Raw genomic sequence first — 25,342 nt, 5'->3', positions numbered from 1 at the left:
CTCAGAGCAAAGCCTATCCTCTAACAGGGTTCCAACTGAAGTTAGAAACGTGTTCCTTGGTCCTGGTGGTCTGTGCAGAAGAATGCCCTTAAAGAGTGCTGTTGGGGGAGGTAGAACCTAAAAGAATGTGCTTCACAAGCCAAATTTCATGCAGTCTGAAAGGCACCTTGTAATGAATTATGATAAATTACTGCCAGCCCCACCCCCCTCTCCTGAGAGGCCTATAATGTGTATGACAGAGGAATCCAGGTGGGGTGGCTTTGACTAGATTTGGTCCTGAGACATCATCTGTCAAGGATTCAGTAACAAAAGCAAGTTTTATATTGTGTTCTCTCAAAAATAGTGCACAGTCCGTGCTGTGTTTAACCAGAGATCTGGCATTTAGTAATACGCATCGTAATGGTGGGTTTCCTTTAAGCCTCTCTGTGTTTGCCCAATTATTTGGCTTATTAGGCTTAATTATTTGATATAGGAGTTGGGTGCAGAGATTTTTTGCGAGGGAGGTTGAACTAGGAATAGTATAGAGTGTTAGACATACTAATGCAGTGTCCTTCCCTGTGGAATTCAGCGTGAGTATCTCGGCCCTGGAGTACTTTAGGAGGGTCAAGAAGTCTGACTTTGTAGGGGCAGGGGGTCTGGCACTGAGCACGGTCAGAGCGCAGGCGGGCGCAGACGGGCTTGCCTTTGGCGCACCAGACAATGTGCAACGTGCAGGTAAAAATATGGCAAATAGACAGAAAATCACAGGTTTAAAAAAAATAAAGGAATAAACCAATTTTAAGCGGATTCCCCAGACGAGTTATAACCCAGCTCTGAAGTCAGGGAAAGGCAGCACGTGCTGCATGGAAGACTGAAAGCAGCAAGTAATATTTTAAAATAAGGTCGTTGTCACCTCCTGATCTCACAAAGCAGGCGATGGTGACAACTGAATCCAAGGAATTGTCATCAAAATTGTTGAAGTCGTAATTAATCATTCTGTCAAAAGGAGTGAGAAATTTGTATTCCTCACAGAGATCGACATCGCTTCAAAAACCCCAACATTCTAAATCAGACTCTCGCAACATCTCAGTCTGTACCATTAATCTACAATAGGGAGGGGTGACCAGAAAGTTGCATAGGGGAAGGGAAAAAGGGGAAAACAAGGAGCACAATAGTTGACAATATTGCAAAGGAAGGAGAAGCAATAACAGTAGCATTACTGATTGCTTAAAGTTTAAATCTCTGGGTTTTTCCATAAAAACAGGAAGATTCTATTGTGATACTGATGCTTATGATATGTGTATATGAAGGTACATACAAGCTACAAGTGGCATTTAGTAAGTGAAACATATGTTGTTTAGAAAAGGTCTAACTAAATTGTGAAAGAACGTTACTTACTTTACATTTCCGTAAAAGACAAGTCAGTATCTAAACCAATGAGTAACAGAAGGTGCACGATGATGTCTGAGATAGCTATCTTGCCAGTAGAGAAGGAGGGTTGGTGAGCTTAAGGTATTACTTAAACCTTGTTATGCTTCATATGAAGAGCACAAACAGTTGGTTACACAGAGGTATCATTCACTGTTAAGGTTAGATGCAGAATATTAATGTGAGATCACTAATGTGTAGTTTGTTGTATTTTGATATCTATTCCAACCTGTAAACCTTTGTAATTAGTAGATTGGCAACTCCGAGTGGTGGTATCCAGTGTCTATGTTTCCTCTCTTATACCATTCCCTTTTCTCCATTTCTCTAATGTCCAACATGTTACATTGTGTTTGAGGAATAGAAGGCTGAATCGCTTCTGCTGCATCCAGAGTACAAAGCTTGTGCTTTCTGACATATACTCAATCAATTGCAGAACCATAGATGGTAATAATAAATAGCTACAAAACATCTGCAACTCGGAAACCTAACCTGTATAAATTATCAGCCGCAAGTTCTGCTTCAAATATATATATATTACCTACTGGCGGTCGCCAGTAGGTAGTTGTAGTTAGGACCTAGTTTCCACAGGAAACTCGTTTTTTGTTTTCCCAATAACTTTGGCGCCGGTTGACGAATCTTCCCGAAATTTAAAAAGCTTATAGCCCGCTCCGGTCAGCTCCTATCCTAAAAGTTTCGGGATGATTCGCCAAGCGGGGGCTGAGAAAAAAGGGAGGTCCCAAAACGTGTTCTCTCCATGTTATTTTCCATAGGAAACTTTAGACACGACTACAGCTCGAACTGCTGAACGGAATTACACCAAATTTGGCAAAAAGGTAGCTCTTGGTTCAGAAAGAGACCTTTTTAGGTCTCGCGCCAAGCGATGCAGTGCGCAGCACTGCTCGCGCAGCGAGAGTTCTTTTGTACGGGGTTCCGAAATGGACCCTGGAATTGTACATGCTCGTGCGTGTGTTTTTAGTTACGTGTCATGCTATTGGCTTTTGCCTGCGTGTTTATTTTTAAGATAGCACACAATAGGCCAAAGGCAGGTGCATTGCTCAGCCCATGGCATATCGGTCTCTATTACGCGCATTCCTGCCATATGGTTTCAATTATCGTGCCCAGACATGGGCGAGATAATTGAAACCATATGGCTCGCTGTGGCGCGCGCGCACCACTTGCGTTTTTTTTCTGTTTCCAAAAGCGATTGCTTTCAGTTTCGCGATCGCTTTACTTGTGGCTTTGCGGCTCCAATACACTTTGTTGCTCAATTAGAAAAAATGCGTGGCTAATAATTACGTGGTTACATACGAAATTAATTTATATTTTGGGTGTTCTACCGTTGCATTGAATGTAGGTTATACTTTGTTGATTGTATACATTATAAGAAATGCGTGCTTAATAATTGCGTGGTTACAAGCTACCGCTTACGTCACAGGACAAGTTGCCAGCTCTGCACAAGTGAGGACAGCTGACACAGTGTCACTAAGCTACAAGGCAGACAGTGAAAACATTACACAAAGCAGTATTTGTTCTGGTGCTTCACAGAAGGCGCTCTCACGTCTCCTTGGAAAGCCCCACCCCCCCTGATAATGCAGGAGGTGGCAGCTGGAGAACACCCAGTTCACATTACAGCACTATACTTTCTTCTCCCCAAAGTAGCAAAGAGGCGCACGTAGCTAATTAACTTTAGCTGATTAACTTTAAAACAAGGACACTTTGGATTTAACTTCTACTTCCTCACTTGATTGAAAGCGGCCGGATCCCAGAGCACGGCCGGGGCCTCCGTGAGTCAGGGCTGTGGCACTCGAGGCCTCTCTTCTGCCAACCCGCAACCAGAAAACATTCCCAATAAACACCGGCATGCGCCTCGACAACCGTAGCCCCTCAGCCCTCGAGGACGACAAGTGTGTGCGACCTGCAGACCTGCGGGGCTCCTTCAGACCGGAAGCAGTAGGAGGAGTCACCGCCGGCATGGGTGCCCTCACAGCATGTCCTTTCCCAAAACTAAACACATATAAAGTTTGGAATAGCAGGGCCTCAGGCACGGTGAACTTAGGGACGTATACGCACTGTGCTACACCTATCATATGTAAAACAAGCATTTGCAATGCAATAGGTCTCACATTATTAAAGTTTGAGCTATTGGTGTTGCATTATTTAGCAATGTCAATAGCTCAAACTTTAATAATGCGAGACCTATTGCATTGCAAATGCTTGCTTTTAAGTGGTGTAAATCCGTTCAGTAGTTCCTGAGAGATTAAAAAACATAGTGGTCAAAAAATCAATTTCCCGTTGGAAACCTTAGACACGGTTACAGCCAAAACTACTGAACGGAATTACACCAAATTTGGCAAAAAGGTAGTGCTTGGTTCAGAAAGCGCCCTTTTCTTTAAATGGTGTAAATGCGTTCAGTAGGGTGTAAATCCGTTCAGTGGTTGCTGAGAAAATCAAAAAAGAAAAGTTTAGATATCTATGGCTGCAGTGGATCCGCGCACCCTGCTGATGATGAGCTGCATTCTAATTGCCTGTCAACACTCCAAACCAGGAAGTAATGGCAGCCATCTGGTGCCTCGGTAGAATCGAGGCACAAGAAAACAGTAAAACTAGCGCACAAAACAAGAAAAGGGGGCAGGGTAGAAACACCCTGAACCCCTAGGGCTGCTCAGGGGGTCCCACAAGGACCCCCAGGGCCCAAAACAGCATTTTATTTAAAAAGAAATCAGCGAAATTCGCGCAAGGTCCGCGAATCCCGCTGAAATTTTTTTTTAAAATGAAGCGCGGGCTCCCGTGCTTCATTTAATTGAGCTCACCACTTAATTGTGTTTTTCCTCACAGATACAAACTTTCCAAAGCTCGTTTGGTTTGATTAATTGGATTTTTTGGATCCCGATGTCGGCGCTTGCAGCAAAGAAGGCCCCCAGCCCAGCGCGCAATGTTAGCATCGTCGAGAATCATACTGGTCACACAGTAAAGGACAACATGCACTTTCAGCACTGCAAACAAAACACCCTGCGGAGCGGAGATGCTCATTGTGTCTGTTGGTCTCACTTTCATTCGCAATGGTGGAAACAGACCCAGGTCCTGCCTGCCCAGGACCGGTTCTCCTAACAACCGAAAATGCCAATATCCTCAGCGCTGCCATTGACTAAATTTTGTAGAGATTTTATTTTTTTCAAGGTAGTCAAGGAAGGGTCTGCATGGCGACGCCAAGATGCACATTTTTATTAGTGTCTTTCACACTGTGTATTTCCCACAGCCACTGATGTGTACTGCCATGACAATAACATAGCACATTTACAAAATAATGATAATGTTTAGAAATGTGTGTTTTAAAGTTTAGTTATAATAACAGAATCCCGCTTTTTATTTGATTGATTCAATTAGAAGAGGCCCCTACTCTTTCTTCATTGTTTACAAATGTGATATACTGTCGGTCTTGGTTTTAACTCTGCAGTAAAGTGATCAGTAATAATTACACTGTTTGATCACCATGTAAACCTCCTACTGGAATACATCCTAATGTATTAATACATTTTGAATAATGGAACAATTGCAAACATGCATTAAAAGATTGCACTAACTTAGACTATACATTCATTTCCCATTTTACAGCTACACATGGAACCCTTAATGTAGTTATCGGGGTGGCAGCTTAAGTGCTGAGCTTTGGAAGGGCGGGAGAGGATTCAGGGGTGTTAGAATGTGTGTCAATCCACACGTTCTTTCATTGAGACACTATGCTCATGGCCACACGATCCCTGCAGGTCATGCAAGGCATAGGGCCTCTGTGGAGCAGCTCCCATTAGGTTGCCCCAGATAAATGTTGTGACCTGGTTTACAAGCGATCTGCTATTATCCAAGGAACCTTTTTATCAATTTTTGAAGAATGGAAAGTGAGGTTAGACATTCTGGAATGTAACAGTGTGGCCTTCTGGTTACATAGAGATACAGAGACAACCATTGAGTGATTTGAGCAAGCCTCACAGCAGGTTTAGGATAATGAAGGAAAGGTCGTGAGTGATCTGAATATTGATTATGCAGTTTGAATGAGAAGCTACCTGAGGTCTTCTATTTTACTTACTTTGCACAGCAGCTGGTGACCCAGATGTTTCGGCATGGGTGAAAGTAGCAGCTGATGTCACCATGCTTGTCTTTAAAGAACTGTCAGGCTTAACAGACATAGTAACTATAAAATAAAGGAAAAAATAAATAAATCATAGACACTGCGGTACCTTTTACAAAACATATTTTGATGTTGTCACTCGTTACCTTATCAGCTGCTACTACGCACTCATAAATGTTTATAATCTGCGACCTATGGGCCTCCCCTAATATGTATAATTCATTGTTTCTGCCTACCATACCAGGCAAAGAAAAGTTCTTGTGACAAGGCACATATTTTATTTTGACAGAGCACCATTGCAAGAAGTAACTGTTTTGACGTACATACATAAGTAAATAAGTAGTTGACATGTGTTGGCTCTTGCTTATTTGGTCTTTCACTGTTCCAATCCCCTGAAGACCCTCTTCTCTTGTACACTTTTGTGTTCCTTCCAGACTAAACACAAGCATTATCTGCTGCAGTCCAGGTTTCAATCCATCAATGATTCTGATCCATGGGCACTGATTAGGAGTGCTCCAGTGCCAATGCAATATTTATTGTACCTGATAAAATCCCATACCCCTGGCTTTGGTATGTGCCAGTTATAATAAATAATTCAAACTACTAGTTATGCTATTCAATAAGGGGTACAACATGCAGATTATTGTGCTTTCCTCACTAAAATCTGCATGCACCAGTATTTTCCAGACATTTTCTACCAGTAAATGTGACTATACCCCTGGACAAAAAAAAATGCAGTTTGTGAACTTTATTTTACCCGGTATTTAACAGATGTGGTAAACGGTGCCCGGCCCGTAACTCTGATTCCTGCACAGAGATTTGCATAGTTTGTTCAATTTTCTGGCTCAGTTTAGTTCGACTGTAGTAATTACCAGTGGCTCAGATCAGTTTAAGTAATCCATCCATCCAAAATGATAAAGTGCTCGGAATCCTGAGGCCATCAAAATCAATCTGCAAAAAGTGGCGGTAAGCAGATAGAAATGTCTGGGGTACGACCAAGAATGGCAGGTCTAACAATACTCTTCTAAAGTGGCTAAATTGTCTAACTGCATTAACATTCTAAGAAATGTGTGTACTAATGTACTGTGACAACTTGTACAGGGTCCCAACCAGAAACCCAATTTCCAACAAGTACTATCTAAAGTGGATGTTGAAAGTCCAAAATAAAACATGCTTGAAGAAAATGCTTTGCTGGTTGTTATATCAGAGACCAAAGCTACTCAGAAACCTAGGTGCCTATATACCAAAGTGACTTACACTTGTGAGTAACTAACACCTGTTAGTTTACTGTAACACTTATTAACAAGTTTACTACTTTCGCAAGCTCTATGATGTAGGGGACAAATTGGGAAAACTCCTGGCCTGGCTTAGCCGAAAGGAGGCAGAGGCCCAATGGGTGGTGAACATTATAGATCCACAGGGGATACCACAGACAACGGACAAACATCTAGTGCGGACGTTCGCGTCTTACTATGCAACCTTCTATGATGCCCAGCCCCTGTGTCCGACCTCTGCTATTGCAGACTATCTGGCGGAGATACATACCCCATTGTTAGATGAAACCGACAGGGAAGGGCTAGATGAAGACATTACGATTGAAGAACTTAAAATGGCCATAACCCAACTACGCCCCGGTAAAACCCCAGGACAAAACGGCTTGCCAGCAGAACTCTATTAAAGATGTACGGATTTCTTCTGTCCCCACCTCTTATGCCTCTTTCAAGATGCATGCGAAGAGGGAGTCCTCCCTTTAGATCTACATATGGCCACAATTATCCCTATCCATAAACAAGAGAAATCCCAAAACCAGTGCGAATCCTATCGCCCGATATCCCTACTTAATACCGAAGTGAAGAAATTGGCGACGACCCTCGCCACGAGGCTCATTCAGGTAATTATGACCCTAGTCTACCAGGATCAGTCGGGATTCTTGCCCGGTCAGGCGACGAGACTGAATCTGCGCAGAACCCACAATTGGATAATGGAGGTCAAAGATCGTGACACCCCCCGCCGTCTTCTGTCACTGGACGCAGAAAAGGCGTACAACGCAGTCCAATGGTCCTTCCTTGAGGCCACCCTGCTCAATTTTGGTATAGGCCCCAACATCCGGAAATGGGTGGGACTTTTGTCTAAAGACCCCAGGGCGGGGGTTAGGGTGAATGGTACGAACTCAGAAGACTTTCCTATTCAACGAGGTACTATGCAGGGCTGTCCTCTATCACTATTACTTTTTGCCCTCACTGTAGAAACACTGGCTTGTGCTGTCCGGCAGCACCCTGAGGTACGTGGATTCCACATCCATCCAAGGGATACTTTGGAAGAAAAGATTTCCCTGTATGCAGATGACATACTTTTATATATCACGCACCTGACTACTACGATCCCTACCCTGTTTCATACTATATATAGGTAAGGATATAACTCGGGGTATACAATCAATTGGCACAAATCAATAATATATAGCCCAGGTATTTTGACCACGTGGCCCACCCTCCCCAGAGACCTTCAGGTAGCCCATGGCCGGTTTACCTACCTAAGAATCTATCTTACCACTGATAGGGACCTTTGCTATCTAGAAAAACATTGCAGGGCCTCAGGCACGGTGAACTTAGGGACGTATACGCACTGTGCTACACCTATCATATGTAAAACAAGCATTTGCAATGCAATAGGTCTCACATTATTAAAGTTTGAGCTATTGGTGTTACATTATTTAGCAATGTCAATAGCTCAAACTTTAATAATGCGAGACCTATTGCATTGCAAATGCTTGTTTTTAAGTGGTGTAAATCCGTTCAGTAGTTCCTGAGAGATTCAAAAAATAGTGGTCAAAAAATCAATTTCCCGTTGGAAACTTTAGACACGGTTACAGCCAAAACTGCTGAACGGAATTACACCAAATTTGGCAAAAAGGTAGTGCTTGGTTCAGAAAGCGCCCTTTTCTTTAAATGGTGTAAATGCGTTCAGTAGGGTGTAAATCCGTTCAGTAGTTGCTGAGAGAATCAAAAAAGAAAAGTTTCGATATCTATGGCTGCAGTGGATCCGCGCACCCTGCTGATCATGAGCTGCATTCTAATTGCCTGTCAACACTCCAAACCAGGAAGTGTTGGCAGCCATCTGGTGCCTCGGTAGAACCGAGGCACAAGAAAACAGTAAAACTAGCGCAAAAAACAAGAAAAGGGGGCAGGGTAGAAACACCCTGAACCCCTAGGGCTGCTCAGGGGTCCCACAAGGACCCCATGGCCAAAAAGAGCATCTTATTTAAAAAGAAATCAGTGAAATTCGCGCAAGGTCCGAGAATCCCGCTGACATTTTTTTTTTAAATGAAGCGCGGGCTCCCGTGCTTTATTTAATTGAGGCCCCCGGGTGGGCCAGGTCCCGGGGGCAGTGAACAAAATGTGTGGGGGGCCCCAATCCCCTTCACACTGCCCCGGGGACCGACACCTCCCCGCGGCTTGAATGAATAGTTGCGGGGGGCATGAAGCCCCCCCAGCCCGGAGACCGCCACCCCCGGGGCTAATTTTAAATTGTGTGGGGGGGCCTTATAAAATAAAATAAATCTGTGTGGGGGGGCTCGAGCCCCCCCACACGCCCCGGGGACCACCACCTCCCCGGGGCAATAATTATTCAAATTTGGGGGTCCGTGATGGACCCCTGAGCCCCAGGGACCACCACCTCCCCGGGGCTTTGCCAATGGTGGGAGGGGGGCCGCTCGGCCCCCCTCCTGGAGCCTGTATTGGCCCTGGGGACCACCACCCCCCAGGGCTGGCTCCTGCAGTGTCCCGGGGTGCCCACCCCCAGGACACTGCTGTTTGCAATGCCAGGGCGCGAGCCTCGCGGCTCCCGCCCTGTCATTGCAAACTGCTTTGCTTCATTGAAGCGAGAGCAGGGAAACCTGCTCTCGCTTCAATGAAGCAAAGCAGATTGCTTTTCCACACGGGGAGCTGCATGTTAGCAGCTCCCCATGTGGAAAAGCAATGTCGGCTTCTGCAGGTCCCCAAAGGAGAGGGCCAGCCCCGGGGGATGTGGTCCTCGGGGCTAGAAGTGGCCCAGGAGGGGGGCCACGCAGCCCCCCTCCCCTACAAAAATAAAAAAAAAGGCTGGGATCCCCAGAGCCATAATTGGTCAGAGGAGGGGGGCTACGCCGCCCCCCTCCGAAAAATTTAAAAAAAAACAATGGCCAGGCCCAGAAGTGGCCTGGGAGGGGGACCAAGCGGCCCCCCTCCCCAGTAAAAAAATAAATAAATGAGGCAGAGCCCCGGGGAACGGGGTCCCCGGGGCTAAATAAGCCTCAGGAGGGGGAATAGATATTTTAGAGAAATTAGGGGTCAGGCACTGGGGGATGGGGTCCCCAGGGCCCAAAAAACAGGAAAGGAAAGGGGGCCACACAGCCCCCTTCTATAAAATATATATTTTTTAAAAGCCGGCATCGCACCGGAGGCCCCACCCCCTCCCAGCAACACTATGCAAATGCGACCTGCGGTGCGTTTTAAGTTGGGGAATTAATTCCCCTACAATCCTGAGGGTCCCTGGGGGCCAACTAGCCCACCAGGTACCTCCAGTTAGCGCCACAGGGCTGCGTTGCAGAGAGGTGGTCTGAGGCCACTCCCCTTTTTACACCTCTCTGCAGTGCAGCTCTGTGGCGCTTACTGGAGGTGTCTGGTGGGATAGTTGGACCCCAGGGACCCTCAGGATTGAAGGGGACTTAATCCCCCAACTTAAAACACTCCACTGGGCACGTTTGCACAGGGGTGAAGGGAGGGGGCGGTGGCTGATGTGACATGTGTGCAAAAAGGCCCTGTGGCCCGTTTTAATGCTGCTGCATTGCTGGCCTCACAATTTTCATATAAAAATGTCAAGATAACACGGTGATTAATGTTCTTCCTGGAGAGAGAAGGAGTTTTTTCAAGTGGAAGTTTTATCTCTTTTTATCGTAGCACAGAGTTAGTGTGCCTGCTGCAATGAATGTGTACCATGCAGATCACAAAGTGCATATAGTTTAAATATGTCAATGGTTTTGTCAGAGAAATCCTTTTCTTACTAGCAGTTTAGATGTTAAAATTCTAACATGGAACAGTGAACTAATAACTGTCATCAAAGAGCTGAATGCAAACTGTAAGGTACAGATTGGAGCATTATGATGTTTTCCAGTCTTTCATTATTCTAATGTTTCAAAAAGGGTACATTTCGGTTTAAAGAAAATCCTTGTTATTAATAGGCCTGGGCCAAAATTCCGTTCCGTTCGCAGAAATTGCGATAATTTGGCATTTTCGCATTCCGCCGAAAGCGCGAAAATGTAAAAATTTCCGCATTCCGCAGCTTAGCGATAATTTGTTTCATGCTCGCGCTGTAAAATAATACATTCTCGCGTGCGCGCGATCGCCTTACCTGCATCCCCGCGTTCGCCAACAAGTTTTCCCGATCCGGTCGCGTTCTCCACGAGATGTTGGATTGTTGGTAGTCATTTGCGCTGTCTCGCGACAGTTCGCGCCCGCAGTAACGTCATGCGTCGCGCGATCACGTCTTTCTTCTCGCGATCATGCACCGCGAGACAAGTGAAAACAAGATGGCCGCGCCCGCGAGCAACCGCATGGGTAAGTTGGCGAGCCGCGATCACGCAGAAAATACCGCGAACGGGCGGGAAAAAACTTCCAATTGGACCTGACTGGGTATCATTTTTCAAGATATATGTGACAAAATGGATAACTTGGCACGTACGGAGCAGCTCCTTTCTATCGATTACAAGGCATGTGAGATGATTGCAGAGTCAGCAATTTGCATTTGCAAAACTAATATATAACATTCTGCTTCCACAGTTGCCACTTTACTCTCTCAGGGCAGCTCACCACTTAATTGTGTTTTTCCTCACAGATACAAACTTTCCAAAGCTCGTTTGGTTTGATTAATTGGATTTTTTGGATCCCGATGTCGGCGCCTGCAGCAAAGAAGGCCCCCAGCCCAGCGTGCAATGTTATCATCGTCGAGAATCATACTGGTCACACAGTAAAGGGCAACATGCACTTTCAGCACTGCAAACAAAACACCCTGCGGAGCGGAGATGCTCATTGTGTCTGTTGGTCTCACTTTCATGAGCAATGGTGGAAACAGACCCAGGTCCTGCCTGACCAGGACCTGTTCTCCTAACAACCGAAAATGCCAATATCCTCAGCGCTGCCATTGACTAAATTTTGTAGAGATTTTATTTTTTTCAAGGTAGTCAAGGAAGGGTCTGTATGGCGACGCCAAGATGCACAGGTTTATTAGTGTCTTTCACACTGTGTATTTCCCACAGCCACTGATGTGTACTGCCATGACAATAACATAGCACGTTTACAAAATAATGATAATGTTTACAAATGTGTGTTTTAAAGTTTAGTTATAATAACAGAATCCCGCTTTTTATTTGATTGATTCAATTAGAAGAGGCCCCTACTCTTTCTTCATTGTTTACAAATGTGATATACTGTCGGTCTTGGTTTTAACTCTGCAGTAAAGTGATCAGTAATAATTACACTGTTTGATCACCATGTAAACCTCCTACTGGAATACATCCTAATGTAATAATACATTTTGAATAATGGAACAATTGCAAACATGCATTAAAAGATTGCGCTAACTTAGACTATACATTCATTTCCCATTTTACAGCTACATATGGAACCCTTAATGTAGTTATCGGGGTGGCAGCTTAAGTGCTGAGCTTTGGAAGGGCGGGAGAGGATTCAGGGGTGTTAGAATGTGTGTCAATCCACACGTTCTTTCATTGAGACACTATGCTCATGGCCACACGATCCCTGCAGGTCATGCAAGGCATAGGGCCTCTGTGGAGCAGCTCCCATTAGGTTGCCCCAGATAAATGTTGTGACCTGGTTTACAAGCGATCTGCTATTATCCAAGGAACCTTTTTATCAATTTTTGAAGAATGGAAAGTGAGGTTAGACATTCTGGAATGTAACAGTGTGGCCTTCTGGTTACATAGAGATACAGAGACAACCATTGAGTGATTTGAGCAAGCCTCACAGCAGGTTTAGGATAATGAAGGAAAGGTCGTGAGTGATCTGAATATTGATTATGCAGTTTGACTGAGAAGCTACCTGAGGTCTTCTATTTTACTTACTTTGCACAGCAGCTGGTGACCCAGATGTTTCGGCATGGGTGAAAGTAGCAGCTGATGTCACCATGCTTGTCTTTAAAGAACTGTCAGGCTTAACAGACATAGTAACTATAAAATAAAGGAAAAAATAAATAAATCATAGACACTGCGGTACCTTTTACAAAACATATTTTGATGTTGTCACTCGTTACCTTATCAACTGCTACTACGCACTCATAAATGTTTATAATCTGCGCCCTATGGGCCTCCCCTAATATGTATCATTGATTGTTTCTGCCTACCATACCAGGCAAAGAAAAGTTCTTGTGACAAGGCACATATTTTATTTTGACAGAGCACCATTGCAAGAAGTAACTGTTTTGACGTACATACATAAGTAAATAAGTAGTTGACATGTGTTGGCTCTTGCTTATTTGGTCTTTCACTGTTCCAATCCCCTGAAGACCCTCTTCTCTTGTACACTTTTGTGTTCCTTCCAGACTAAACACAAGCATTATCTGCTGCAGTCCAGGTTTCAATCCATCAATGATTCTGATCCATGGGCACTGATTAGGAGTGCTCCAGTGGCAATGCAATATTTATTGTACCTGATAAAATTCCATACCCCTGGCTTTGGTATGTGCCAGTTATAATAAATAATTCAAACTACTAGTTATGCTATTCAATAAGGGGTACAACATGCAGATTAGTGTGCTTTCCTCACTAAAATCTGCATGCACCAGTATTTTCCAGACATTTTCTACCAGTAAATGTGACTATACCCCTGGACAAAAAAAATGCAGTTTGTGAACTTTATTTTACCCGGTATTTAACAGATGTGGTAAACGGTGCCCGGCCCGTAACTCTGCATCCTGCACAGAGATTTGCATAGTTTGTTCAATTTTCTGGCTCAGTTTAGTCCGACTGTAGTAATTACCAGTGGCTCAGATCAGTTTAAGTAATCCATCCATCCAAAATGAAAAAGTGCTCCGAATCCTGAGGCCATCAAAATCAATCTGCAAAAAGTGGCGGTAAGCAGATAGAAATGTCTGGGGTACGACCAAGAATGGCAGGTCTAACAATACTCTTCTAAAGTGGCTAAATTGTCTAACTGCATTAACATTCTAAGAAATGTGTGTACTAATGTACTGTGACAACTTGTACAGGGTGCCAACCAGAAACCCAATTTCCAACAAGTACTATCTAAAGTGGATGTTGAAAGTCCAAAATAAAACATGCTTGAAGAAAATGCTTTGCTGGTTGTTATATCAGAGACCAAAGCTACTCAGAAACCTAGGTGCCTATATGCCAAAGTGACTTACACTTGTGAGTAACTAACACCTGTTAGTTTACTGTAACACTTATTAACAAGTTTACTACTTTCGCAAGCTCTATGATGTAGGGGACAAATTGGGAAAACTCCTGGCCTGGCTTAGCCGAAAGGAGGCAGAGGCCCAATGGGTGGTGAACATTATAGATCCACAGGGGATACCACAGACAACGGACAAACATCTAGTGCGGACGTTCGCGTCTTACTATGCAACCTTCTATGATGCCCAGCCCCTGTGTCCGACCTCTGCTATTGCAGACTATCTGGCGGAGATACATACCCCATTGTTAGATGAAACCGACAGGGAAGGGCTAGATGAAGACATTAGGATTGAAGAACTTAAAATGGCCATAACCCAACTACGCCCCGGTAAAACCCCAGGACAAAACGGCTTGCCAGCAGAACTCTATTAAAGATGTACGGATTTCTTCAGTCCCCACCTCTTATGCCTCTTTCAAGATGCATGCGAAGAGGGAGTCCTCCCTTTAGATCTACATATGGCCACAATTATCCCTATCCATAAACAAGAGAAGTCCCAAAACCAGTGCGAATCCTATCGCCCGATATCCCTACTTAATACCGAAGTGAAGAAATTGGCGACGACCCTCGCCACGAGGCTCATTCAGGTAATTATGACCCTAGTCTACCAGGATCAGTCGGGATTCTTGCCCGGTCAGGCGACGAGACTGAATCTGCGCAGAACCCACAATTGGATAATGGAGGTCAAAGATCGTGACACCCCCCGCCGTCTTCTGTCACTGGACGCAGAAAAGGCGTACAACGCAGTCCAATGGTACTTCCTTGAGGCCACCCTGATCAATTTTGATATAGGCCCCAACATCCGGAAATGGGTGGGACTTTTGTCTAAAGACCCCAGGGCGCGGGTTAGGGTGAATGGTACGAACTCAGAAGACTTTCCTATTCAACGAGGTACTATGCAGGGCTGTCCTCTATCACTATTACTTTTTGCCCTCACTGTAGAAACACTGGCTTGTGCTGTCCGGCAGCACCCTGAGGTACGTGGATTCCACATCCATCCAAGGGATACTTTGGAAGAAAAGATTTCCCTGTATGCAGATGACATACTTTTATATATCACGCACCTGACTACTACGATCCCTACCCTGTTTCATACTATATATAGGTAAGGATATAACTCGGGGTATACAATCAATTGGCACAAATCAATAATATATAGCCCAGGTATTTTGACCACGTGGCCCACCCTCCCCAGAGACCTTCAGGTAGCCCATGGCCGGTTTACCTACCTAAGAATCTATCTTACCACTGATAGGGACCTTTGCTATCTAGAAAAACATTGCAGGGCCTCAGGCACGGTGAACTTAGGGACGTATACGCACTGTGCTACACCTATCATATGTAAAACAAGCATTTGCAATGCAATAGGTCTCACATTATTAAAGTTTGAGCTATTGGTGTTACATTATTTAGCAATGTCAATAGCTCAAACTTTAATAATGCGAGACCTATTGCATTGCAAATGCTTGTTTTTAAGTGGTGTAAATCCGTTCAGTAGTTCCTGAGAGATTCAAAAAATAGTGGTCAAAAAATCAATTTCCCGTTGGAAACTTTAGACACGGTTACAGCCAAAACTGCTGAACGGAATTACACCAAATTTGGCAAAAAGGTAGTGCTTGGTTCAGAAAGCGCCCTTTTCTTTAAATGGTGTAAATGCGTTCAGTAGGGTGTAAATCCGTTCAGTAGTTGCTGAGAGAATCAAAAAAGAAAAGTTTCGATATCTATGGCTGCAGTGGATCCGCGCACCCTGCTGATCATGAGCTGCATTCTAATTGCCTGTCAACACTCCAAACCAGGAAGTGTTGGCAGCCATCTGGTGCCTCGGTAGAACCGAGGCACAAGAAAACAGTAAAACTAGCGCAAGAAACAAGAAAAGGGGGCAGGGTAGAAACACCCTGAACCCCTAGGGCTGCTCAGGGGTCCCACAAGGACCCCATGGCCAAAAAGAGCATCTTATTTAAAAAGAAATCAGTGAAATTCGCGCAAGGTCCGAGAATCCCGCTGACATTTTTTTTTTAAATGAAGCGCGGGCTCCCGTGCTTCATTTAATTGAGGCCCCCGGGTGGGCCAGGTCCCGGGGGCAGTGAACAAAATGTGTGGGGGGCCCCAATCCCCTTCACACTGCCCCGGGGACCGACACCTCCCCGCGGCTTGAATGAATAGTTGCGGGGGGCATGAAGCCCCCCCAGCCCGGAGACCGCCCCCCCCGGTGGCTAATTTTAAATTGTGTGGGGGGGCCTTATAAAATAAAATAAACCTGTGTGGGGGGGCTCGAGCCCCCCCACACGCCCCGGGGACCACCACCTCCCCGGGGCAATAATTATTCAAATTTGGGGGTCCGTGATGGACCCCTGAGCCCCAGGGACCACCACCTCCCCGGGGCTTTGCCAATGGTGGGAGGGGGGCCGCTCGGCCCCCCTCCTGGAGCCTGTATTGGCCCTGGGGACCACCACCCCCCAGGGCTGGCTCCTGCAGTGTCCCGGGGTGCCCACCCCCAGGACACTGCTGTTTGCAACGCCAGGGCGCGAGCCTCGCGGCTCCCGCCCTGTCATTGCAAACTGCTTTGCTTCATTGAAGCGAGAGCAGGGAAACCTGCTCTCGCTTCAATGAAGCAAAGCAGATTGCTTTTCCACACGGGGAGCTGCATGTTAGCAGCTCCCCATGTGGAAAAGCAATGTCGGCTTCTGCAGGTCCCCAAAGGAGAGGGCCAGCCCCGGGGGATGGGGTCCTCGGGGCTAGAAGTGGCCCAGGAGGGGGGCCACGCAGCCCCCCTCCCCTACAAAAATAAAAAAAAGGCTGGGATCCCCAGAGCCATAATTGGTCAGAGGAGGGGGGCTACGCCGCCCCCCTCCGAAAAAAAAAAAAAAAACAATGGCCAGGCCCAGAAGTGGCCTGGGAGGGGGACCAAGCGGCCCCCCTCCCCAGTAAAAAAATAAATAAATGAGGCAGAGCCCCGGGGAACGGGGTCCCCGGGGCTAAATAAGCCTCAGGAGGGGGAATAGATATTTTAGAGAAATTAGGGGTCAGGCACTGGGGGATGGGGTCCCCAGGGCCCAAAAAACAGGAAAGGAAAGGGGGCCACACAGCCCCCTTCTATAAAATATATATTTTTTAAAAGCCGGCATCGCACCGGAGGCCCCACCCCCTCCCAGCAACACTATGCAAATGCGCCCTGCGGTGCGTTTTAAGTTGGGGAATTAATTCCCCTACAATCCTGAGGGTCCCTGGGGGCCAACTAGCCCACCAGGTACCTCCAGTTAGCGCCACAGGGCTGCGTTGCAGAGAGGTGGTCTGAGGCCACTCCCCTTTTTACACCCCTCTGCAGTGCAGCTCTGTGGCGCTTACTGGAGGTGTCTGGTGGGATAGTTGGACCCCAGGGACCCTCAGGATTGAAGGGGACTTAATCCCCCAACTTAAAACACTCCACTGGGCACGTTTGCACAGGGGTGAAGGGAGGGGGCGGTGGCTGATGTGACATGTGTGCAAAAAGGCCCTGTGGCGCGTTTTAATGCTACTGCATTGCTGGCCTCACAATTTTCATATAAAAATGTCAAGATAACACGGTGATTAATGTTCTTCCTGGAGAGAGAAGGAGTTTTTTCAAGTGGAAGTTTTAACTCTTTTTATCGTAGCACAGAGTTAGTGTGCCTGCTGCAATGAATGTGTACCTTGAGGATCACAAAGTGCATATAGTTTAAATAGGTCAATGGTTTTGTCAGAGAAATCCTTTTCTTACTAGCAGTTTAGATGTTAAAATTCTAACATGGAACAGTGAACTAATAACTGTCATCAAAGAGCTGAATGCAAACTGTAAGGTATAGATTGGAGCATTATGATGTTTTCCAGTCTTTCATTATTCTAATGTTTCAAAAAGGGTACATTTCGGTTTAAAGAAAATCCTTGTTATTAATAGGCCTGGGCCAAAATTCCGTTCCGTTCGCAGAAATTGCGATAATTTGGCATTTTCGCGTTCCGCCGAAAGCGCGAAAATGTAAAAATTTCCACATTCCGCAGCTTAGCGATAATTTGTTTCATGCTCGCGCTGTAAAATAATACATTCTCGCGTGCGCGCGATCGGCTTACCTGCATCCCCGTGTTCGCCAACAAGTTTTCCCGATCCGGTCGCGTTCTCCACGAGATGTTGGATTGTTGGTAGTCATTTGCGCTGTCTCGCGACAGTTCGCGCCCGCAGTAACGTCATGCGTCGCGCGATCACGTCTTTCTTCTCGCAATCATGCACCGCGAGACAAGTGAAAACAAGATGGCCGCGCCCGCGAGCAACCGCATGGGTAAGTTGGCGAGCCGCGATCACGCAGAAAATACCGCGAACGGGCGGGAAAAAACTTCCAATTGGACCTGACTGGGTATCATTTTTCAAGATATATGTGACAAAATGGATAACTTGGCACGTACGGAGCAGCTCCTTTCTATCGATTACAAGGCATGTGAGATGATTGCAGAGTCAGCAATTTGCATTTGCAAAACTAATATATAACATTCTGCTTCCACAGTTGCCACATTCCTCTCTCAGGGCAGCTCACCACTTAATTGTGTTTTTCCTCACAGATACAAACTTTCCAAAGCTCGTTTGGTTTGATTAATTGGATTTTTTGGATCCCGATGTCGGCGCCTGCAGCAAAGAAGGCCCCCAGCACAGCGCACAATGTTATCATCGTCGAGAATCATACTGGTCACACAGTAAAGGGCTACATGCACTTTCAGCACTGCAAACAAAACACCCTGCGGAGCGGAGATGCTCATTGTGTCTGTTGGTCTCACTTTCATGAGCAATGGTGGAAACAGACCCAGGTCCTGCCTGACCAGGACCTGTTCTCCTAACAACCGAAAATGCCAATATCCTCAGCGCTGCCATTGACTAAATTTTGTAGAGATTTTATTTTTTTCAAGGTAGTCAAGGAAGGGTCTGTATGGCGACGCCAAGATGCACAGGTTTATTAGTGTCTTTCACACTGTGTATTTCCCACAGCCACTGATGTGTACTGCCATGACAATAACATAGCACGTTTACAAAATAATGATAATGTTTAGAAATGTGTGTTTTAAAGTTTAGTTATAATAACAGAATCCCGCTTTTTATTTGATTGATTCAATTAGAAGAGGCCCCTACTCTTTCTTCATTGTTTACAAATGTGATATACTGTCGGTCTTGGTTTTAACTCTGCAGTAAAGTGATCAGTAATAATTACACTGTTTGATCACCATGTAAACCTCCTACTGGAATACATCCTAATGTAATAATACATTTTGAATAATGGAACAATTGCAAACATGCATTAAAAGATTGCGCTAACTTAGACTATACATTCATTTCCCATTTTACAGCTACACATGGAACCCTTAATGTAGTTATCGGGGTGGCAGCTTAAGTGCTGAGCTTTGGAAGTGAGGGAGAGGATTCAGGGGTGTTAGAATGTGTGTCAATCCACACGTTCTTTCATTGAGACACTATGCTCATGGCCACACGATCCCTGCAGGTCATGCAAGGCATAGGGCCTCTGTGGAGCAGCTCCCATTAGGTTGCCCCAGATAAATGTTGTGACCTGGTTTACAAGCGATCTGCTATTATCCAAGGAACCTTTTTATCAACTTTTGAAGAATGGAAAGTGAGGTTAGACATTCTGGAATGTAACAGTGTGGCCTTCTGGTTACATAGAGATACAGAGACAACCATTGAGTGATTTGAGCAAGCCTCACAGCAGGTTTAGGATAATGAAGGAAAGGTCGTGAGTGATCTGAATATTGATTATGCAGTTTGACTGAGAAGCTACCTGAGGTCTTCTATTTTACTTACTTTGCACAGCAGCTTGTGACCCAGATGTTTCGGCATGAGTGGAAGTAGCAGCTGATGTCACCATGCTTGTCTTTAAAGAACTGTCAGGCTTAACAGACATAGTAACTATAAAATAAAGGAAAAAATAAATAAATCATAGACACTGCGGTACCCTTTACAAAACATATTTTGATGTTGTCACTCGTTACCTTATCAACTGCTACTATGCACTCATAAATGTTTATAATCTGCGCCCTATGGGCCTCCCCTAATATGTACCATTGATTGTTTCTGCCTACCATACCAGGCAAAGAAAAGTTCTTGTGACAAGGCACATATTTTATTTTGACAGAGCACCATTGCAAGAAGTAACTGTTTTGACGTACATACATAAGTAAATAAGTAGTTGACATGTGTTGGCTCTTGCTTATTTGGTCTTTCACTGTTCCAATCCCCTGAAGACCCTCTTCTTTTGTACACTTTTGTGTTCCTTCCAGACTAAACACAAGCATTATCTGCTGCAGTCCAGGTTTCAATCCATCAATGATTCTGATCCATGGGCACTGATTAGGAGTGCTCCAGTGCCAATGCAATATTTATTGTACCTGATAAAATCCCATACCCCTGGCTTTGGTATGTGCCAGTTATAATAAATAATTCAAACTACTAGTTATGCTATTCAATAAGGGGTACAACATGCAGATTATTGTGCTTTCCTCACTAAAATCTGCATGCACCAGTATTTTCCAGACATTTTCTACCAGTAAATGTGACTATACCCCTGGACAAAAAAAATGCAGTTTGTGAACTTTATTTTACCCGGTATTTAACAGATGTGGTAAACGGTGCCCGGCCCGTAACTCTGCATCCTGCACAGAGATTTGCATAGTTTGTTCAATTTTCTGGCTCAGTTTAGTCCGACTGTAGTAATTACCAGTGGCTCAGATCAGTTTAAGTAATCCATCCATCCAAAATGAAAAAGTGCTCGGAATCCTGAGGCCATCAAAATCAATCTGCAAAAAGTGGCGGTAAGCAGATAGAAATGTCTGGGGTACGACCAAGAATGGCAGGTCTAACAATACTCTTCTAAAGTGGCTAAATTGTCTAACTGCATTAACATTCTAAGAAATGTGTGTACTAATGTACTGTGACAACTTGTACAGGGTCCCAACCAGAAACCCAATTTCCAACAAGTACTATCTAAAGTGGATGTTGAAAGTCCAAAATAAAACATGCTTGAAGAAAATGCTTTGCTGGTTGTTATATCAGAGACCAAAGCTACTCAGAAACCTAGGTGCCTATATACCAAAGTGACTTACACTTGTGAGTAACTAACACCTGTTAGTTTACTGTAACACTTATTAACAAGTTTACTACTTTCGCAAGCTCTATGATGTAGGGGGCAAATTGGGAAAACTCCTGGCCTGGCTTAGCCGAAAGGAGGCAGAGGCGCAATGGGTGGTGAACATTATAGATCCACAAGGGATACCACAGACAACGGACAAACATCTAGTGCGGACGTTCGCGTTTTACTATGCAACCTTCTATGATGCCCAGCCCCTGTGTCCGACCTCTGCCATTGCAGACTATCTGGCATAGATACATACCCCATTGTTAGATGAAACCGACAGGGAAAGGCTAGATGAAGACATTATGATTGAAGAACTTAAAATGGCCATAACCCAACTACGCCCCGGTAAAACCCCAGGACCAAACGGCTTGCCAGCAGAACTCTATTAAAGATGTACGGATTTCTTCAGTCCCCACCTCTTATGCCTCTTTCAAGATGCATGCGAAGAGGGAGTCCTCCCTTTAGATTTACATATAGCCACAATTATCCCTATCCATAAACAAGAGAAGCCCCAAAACCAGTGCGAATCCTATCGCCCGATATCCCTACTTAAAACCGAAGTGAAGAAATTGGCGACGACCCTCGCCACAAGGCTCATTCAGGTAATTATGACCCTAGTGTACCAGGATCAGTCGGGATTCTTGCTCGGCCAGGCGACGAGACTGAATCTGCGCAGAACCCACAATTGGATAATGGAGGTCAAAGATCGTGACACCCCCCGCCGTCTTCTGTCACTGGACGCAGAAAAGGCGTACAATGCAGTCCAATGGTCCTTCCTTGAGGCCACCCTGCTCAATTTTGGTATAGGCCCCAACATCCGGAAATGGGTGGGACTTTTGTCTAAAGACCCAAGGGCGCGGGTTAGGGTGAATGGTACAAACTCAAAAGACTTTCCTATTCAACAAGGTACTATGCAGGGCTGTCCTCTATCACTATTACTTTTTGCCCTCACTGTAGAAACACTGGCTTGTGCTGTCCGGCAGCACCCTGAGGTATGTGGATTCCACATCCATCCAAGGGATACTTTGGAAGAAAAGATTTCCCTGTATGCAGATGACATACTTTTATATATCACGCACCTGACTACTACGATCCCTACCCTGTTTCATACTATATATAGGTAAGGATATAACTCGGGGTATACAATCAATTGGCACAAATCAATAATATATAGCCCAGGTATTTTGACCACGTGGCCCACCCTCCCCAGAGACCTTCAGATAGTCCATGGCCGGTTTACCTACCTAAGAATCTACCTTACCACTGATAGGGACCTTTGCTATCTAGAAAAACATTAAGTGCCTACTCACGAACTTTGCAGAAGATGCGCAGCGCTGGAAAGCACTCCCACTCACCATACTAGGCCGGGCTGCTATGTTCAAAATTATCACTTTGTCCCGATTCCTATATGCACTCCAGAACACGTACTTCCCCCTCCCGCGAGCAACCTTCCGGGAAATAGACACTGAGCTACGCTCACTCCTGTGGCTGGGAAAACAACCAGAATCGCACTTCGTACTTTACAAGAAAACCAGTACAATGGGGGGATATCGCTCCCTGACATAGAGGCCTACTACTGGGTGGAACAACTAGCCCCAGTAAATGAATGGCTACATGCATTGGGAGATCACCCCACCCACAGATTGGAGAGGGAAACCATGGCCGGATGCACCTGCCTACACTATCTTTATGGTGGCAGAGGTAAAGGAAGACTTCTCCCCGCCACCCCAGCCACAATAGAGGCGTGGGGAGGGCAGCAAAGACAATAGGGTGGGACCGGAAACTCACTAAACAAACACCTTTTTGGGATTGCTCTTGGGTAACAGAAATATGGAAGCTACAAGGCTTTGGAGGATGGGACAATATAGGTATCTCCTCCATAGGGGATATTATGGTTAAGGGCAAACTTAAAAGATTCGATACCCTTCAACGAGACTTTGCACTACAGACCTCCCAGTTCCTCAGGTATGCTCAAATCAGGCATGCATGGCAAGCAGAGAACAAAGGTGATTCCCCACTGCTGGACAATGCCCCACTGGAGGAGAGACTGCTCCAGGCGCACATTCCTACCAAGGTAATGTCACTACCATACCGGACCCTCATTAATAATGCCCCGGACAGATTGGGCAAGCTAGGATCTACCTTCGGGGGGGGAGGGGAACTTGGGCAAACTTGAAACCATAGACTGGGAGGCAGCCTTAATGCACCCTAGGGAGGTGGCGATTAAATCACGCCTTTGCCTCATTCAATACATAATACTCCATAGAGCTTATTACGACCGAGCCAGATTACATAAAATAGGACGAGCAAGGGCCCCTACCTGTCAGAGATGTGGACATGGTGAGGGCGACTTTTACCGCAACATTTGGGACTGCACTAAAATACAAGTCTATTTGGGGAGGATATTGCAGGAATTGAGTAAAGTACTGGAGGTTGATATACCTTCGGACCTTAAGTTTATACTGTTGGGAATCCCGGGCGACGTAGACCTGAGCAGACCGCAAATACTCTTTACAGCATTAGCACTGGTGGTGGCAGAAAGGGAAGTGACAAGAATGTGGGGATCCATCAATGAACCACTACTCCGAGAGTGGAGAGCCGGGATGGACATGTATATGGCAGCAGAAAAGGTCACACATTGGGTGAGGGGATGCCCGAAGAAATTCATAGGATATGGGGTAAATGGAGGAAATACTATGGTTTTGATGTCACAGTGGGTGACGACTAGCCGGGTCCCAGACGACTGTTCCTCTCAGGCTAAACGACCAGTAATGGACCCTTGGTGCCTAAAGGACAGGGAGACCCCATGGAACCACGATACAACAGTATAGGGTTTGCACTGATGCCTTTCCAAATGGCCCGCCGTGGCTATAAAAGTGTACTATCTGATGTAAGGATTTCCAATGTACGACGCTTCATGACTGTACCTGATTTTGTTATGGTTTGTTTTTCTATGTTTTAAAAAAAAAACATAATAAAAATATATATTTTTTTTAACTTTACCTTTCGTTTTTTGACAAAATTTAAGTGTAAAGTTCCTACAAGTTCGACTTACATGTCTCCATCCTCTGAAATAAGCACGTTAGCGTACGAGGGGCACACTACTTGCAAAACCTACACATATTCCACAACCACCTCTACAGCAATCACCTTCACCCCCACAATCTGCACCATCTCCACCATCTCAATCTCCAACAGCACCAGCTCAATCACCTCACCCACCAACAACACAAGCATAGCCTCAAGCATTCTCTTAAGTAGCCTTGCACAGGCGTTGTAGTATGAGAAACCTCACAAAATAACTGGGGACCTCAATGCATCACATCCGGATGACACGTTGATAAATATGGCAATTTCAACACTAGTTTAATACATGATGACTTGAACAACAGCTCAACAGGCCTTAATGGTAAGATTTGACACATAGAGCCAATCAAATTGCAATATCAAAGGTTCGATAAGCAAGACAAAGCCTTGCTAATATAAATGGCACAGTAGCGCCAGATATTCCAGCTGCCTATATACACACATCTTGTTTCATGATAGATACTAGACAATATGTGGCTGTCTCTGGCCAGCCTTTAACTGATAGGCAGATTTGAAGTCACCATGGCATCTAGTGACAATGCCATTCTCAATTGTGAAGTCACAATATTCTACCCAGTAGTGGATCTCATCAGTAAGCAATATGACCTTGAACCGCTCGATAGGGTAAAGTGGAACATGGAAAATCCACTGGGACCTAGAACACTAGTGGACCAGTTCTTAAAGGCAATCCTGTATGCAGGCAAATAACATCTTTATTCAAATCTTTGGAGGTGCCTGGCCACCCATTTAAAGGAGGCAGACGGTATCCCAATAAGAAATGCAAGTAGCATGGAATCAGGCCTGCCCACGTCCACAAGTAGTAAAAACCAAATTGGCGCCTTAAAACGACAATTACACAAAGCTTTGAAGCTCCTCATCAGCGGCAAGGGAGAGAATAAATTGCTGTGAATCAAGGTCAGCACGATAGGAGTAAAATACAGAAAAGCCCTTTACCCTCAAAGAAGGGAGGTGGATTAACAAAAGCCTAATTCCAAAGCCCCAGGCAACAGGTGGCAATGTCTCCCCTACTGAGTGAGAATCGTATATAACAAGTCTGTACAGAGAACAGGTGAAGGAGGAAATTGAGAGCAAGACCCCTGGTCAGATCATCAGCCAGCTCC

The 25,342-nt window shown here is 45.2% G+C and overlaps 1 protein-coding gene across 1 annotated transcript in view; it reads right to left on the bottom strand.

Moving 5' to 3' along the window:
• LOC146860897 (uncharacterized) overlaps nucleotides 1-25,342 on the bottom strand; it is a 1,545,865-nt gene that overhangs the window by 109,157 nt on the left and 1,411,366 nt on the right. Inside the window, exons 31-34 of the mRNA XM_085646178.1 lie at nucleotides 20,063-20,078; nucleotides 19,805-19,909; nucleotides 12,648-12,752; nucleotides 5,489-5,593 (exon numbers count right to left, since the gene is read on the bottom strand). Of these exons, the coding sequence (XP_085502304.1) occupies nucleotides 5,489-5,593; nucleotides 12,648-12,752; nucleotides 19,805-19,909; nucleotides 20,063-20,078 (331 nt within the window). The remainder of the gene's footprint in view (nucleotides 1-5,488; nucleotides 5,594-12,647; nucleotides 12,753-19,804; nucleotides 19,910-20,062; nucleotides 20,079-25,342) is intronic.

This window comes from Triturus cristatus, chromosome 3_1 (genome assembly GCF_964204655.1).
Source record: "Triturus cristatus chromosome 3_1, aTriCri1.1, whole genome shotgun sequence".
NCBI classification, from domain to species: domain Eukaryota; kingdom Metazoa; phylum Chordata; class Amphibia; order Caudata; family Salamandridae; genus Triturus; species Triturus cristatus.
Note: the sequence above shows the minus strand (reverse complement) of the source record. Positions and strands in the feature narration are given on the sequence as shown.